This window comes from Sinocyclocheilus anshuiensis, unplaced genomic scaffold (assembly GCF_001515605.1).
Source record: "Sinocyclocheilus anshuiensis isolate Anshui unplaced genomic scaffold, SAMN03320099.WGS_v1.1 scaffold626, whole genome shotgun sequence".
Taxonomy (NCBI): Eukaryota; Metazoa; Chordata; class Actinopteri; order Cypriniformes; family Cyprinidae; genus Sinocyclocheilus; species Sinocyclocheilus anshuiensis.
In genome coordinates this window covers 952,365-955,322 of record NW_015544167.1, presented here as the reverse complement: position 1 = coordinate 955,322, position 2,958 = coordinate 952,365, and the positions used below count along the sequence as shown (strand labels likewise).

The 2,958-nt window shown below is 37.5% G+C and overlaps 1 protein-coding gene across 1 annotated transcript in view; it reads right to left on the bottom strand.

Annotated features, from left to right (window-relative positions):
- nup160 (nucleoporin 160) overlaps nucleotides 1-2,958 on the bottom strand; it is a 70,235-nt gene that overhangs the window by 39,951 nt on the left and 27,326 nt on the right. The window contains exons 19-20 of the mRNA XM_016496032.1: nucleotides 1,528-1,598; nucleotides 1,275-1,434 (exon numbers count right to left, since the gene is read on the bottom strand). Of these exons, the coding sequence (XP_016351518.1) occupies nucleotides 1,275-1,434; nucleotides 1,528-1,598 (231 nt within the window). The remainder of the gene's footprint in view (nucleotides 1-1,274; nucleotides 1,435-1,527; nucleotides 1,599-2,958) is intronic.

Here is a 2,958-nt window from a genome sequence, read left to right as displayed (position 1 = left end):
TTCAAATCCGTTAAAGGATTGTTAGGCTGCATTAATTAGGACAACCGGAACCAGGAACACTTCCCATAACACCTGATGTACTTGCTACATCGTTAGAAGAATGGCATCTACGCTAATATTAGTCTGTTTCTTTCTTATTCCGAGGTCACCGTAGCCACCAGATCCAGCCTGTATCCAGATCAGATGGTGCCTGCAGTCACCCGGATCCAGTCTGTATCCAGCCCAGATGGTGGATCAGCAACTAGAGAATGTCAGCGGAGACCAGGACAACTAGATGAGCCCCAGAGACAGATCCCCAGTGAAGACCTTGTCTCCTAGACGGCAACCAGGACAAGACCACAGGAACCAGTAGAGTCCTCTGCACAATGTGACATTGCTGCAGCCTGGAACTGAACTGCTGGTTTTGTCTGGCCAGAGGAGAACTGGCCCCCTGACAGAGCCTGGTTTCTACCAAGGTTTTTTCTCCATTCTGTCACCGATGGAGTTTTGGTTCCTCTGGCTTGCTTAGACACTTAATTTCCAGCGATATCGTCGACTTGATTGCACAGATACTATTTAAACTGAACTGAGCTGGATGATGACATCACTGAATTCAATGATGAACTGCCTTTAACTGAAAATTGGGTGTTTACTATTGTCATTTTGCATTAATGACACACTATTTTCCTAATTAATGCTGTATAGTTGCTTTGACACAATCTGTATTGTTAAAAGCGCTATATAAATAAAGGTGACTTGACTTGACGTCAAAAGTAGCAGTACTTAGGCACCAAGTTGATACTAAAATGAGAACCGATTAGTATGATGATATACATGAAATGAGCTGATTGACAGGCGACTGCTTTAAAATGCTCAAGTGCAGATGAAAGTCTGTGTGCTCTAACAGGCACCCGGGACACGTGGCTGTGTGCGTCTCTGCTTGTATAATCCAAAATACTTGTATGACAAATATTTACACAGTCAATTATGTCTAAAGGGACTATGAACAAATCTTTATGTTGTACTGTGTTTCTTTGCTCTCTGTATCTCTGACATTTTACTAATATGTTATGAGGCTATATATGTGTTTAATTAAAAATTACTTGACATTTACGATACAATTGTTTTACATTTTATTTACATTTTTTTTAAATTCAAGTATAAATAAAGTACCAAAGTTTTGTACCGAAATTCATATAGAGAATCATTAAATTCAATTAATATTGGTACCGACTACTGAAACTTTGCTATCATGACAACACTGGTGTCCAGCATACTACACATCAAGAGGATACAGAAACTGGCAGAGTAGTGTCAGGACACTGGAGATCATTTGTGGCCAGTGCAACATGGTCTGATTGCCCTCCACATCCTGCTGGGAGAAGATCTGAGACATGATGGCTTTACGGGCCACATTCTGGTAGAACAACTCCACCACAGTTTGAGGATTCAACACTAAAATAAAAAAAGAAACAACACAGCGTGTTCAATCAGCGTTCTCATCATCTGTCATACACTGTCTATACTGAGGCAATTCATTCATTTTACCTGATCTTCTAGATGTAGGAGTTGTGGAGTCGGACAGCTCCAAAACAGACAGATGCTGAAGATCAGCATTTCTAAAGAGAGATAGATAACACATGAAATAAGTAAACACAGTAACAATTTTATAACTCAAAGACAAACCAAAAGAAACTGCAAGTCTATGTAGTATCTCTTCTAAAAAATATAATAAAATATTATTATAAACAAATAAGGCACCAGGGTAGTGAAGGATTTCTATTAGGGCAGTATAAAATGTTTGATGAACCATCTCTGCAGCTTATGATTGCGTTTTTTACATGGATATTAGGACACAAATGAAATAGAACGCTTTGCTTACAAAATAAATAATTGGTTAACAGCCAAACATTATATCGCGACCATGGAAACATTTGGATTCATGCCAAATAAGAGAGGTATTTGAGCACATAAATTTGAATTAAGCCATATGTGGCACTGCGTTCCGTTTTGTTGGCTGGTCAGTCAAATTTCAATGAATGAAACAATATAGCATGAGTTAGTCCACTGGATATGGAATCTTTTGTTTCTTTTCCCAAATCCTCACATCTTACCTTCTATTTTCACAGAGGGTTATAAAAGTTAATTTTTTCCCCTTTCCTTCATTTTTATTCACTATTTTTGCATCCTTTACTATGGCTTAAAAAAAAATGCTATAGACCAGATACCTTTTTATTTCCCAAAACAGGGCTTGACAGTGTGAGCATTTCACAAAAAAACAGGTGTGCAAACTGTAAAATGTATTTCGGACCACATGTACAAATAAAACAAGTACAAAGTCTAAAATGGAGGCAAATTAATGTGGAGGGAACAAATTAATTAAACATGGCCACGAATTAAGTTGTGGGGGTGAATTCTTAATATCTACTTTTTCCATGTGATGTGCGGGGCTTCATAATATAAAGAATTTCATAGGTAATCACCAGTTTCACTTTCCCCAGCAACATAACATCCATTATAAATGTCTTGTTCCTGTGTAAGAAACAATGAACTTTTTTGACTATTTACAAAGTGTCAATTGCTTTGGATAATTGGGAGTAGGGACATTTTTCATGTTGCGATTAATTGCTAATGCTTTTATCACGGTATGCGCCCACGATAACAATATTGTGCATATTCATTACCGTGATATATCGCATTACCGAATACCGGCACAAGTCTAATTGGGAGAAAACGTGAAACATAGCTCTGGCCTGCTCATTTCCCACAGCCCTCTCAAAACACATAGCCTCATAACCTCATATGTATATGATAAATAAAGCATTTATCTTTGTGAGGAATGTAATTAAATGACTTAGTTCTGAAACTTCTATTGATTTCTAAGTGCAAGGACTTGAACTTTGCCACCATTACAACCCTACCATATACACACATTTGCAATAAGAATCATGGCTTAAATATACTTTTTTTTTTTTTGGA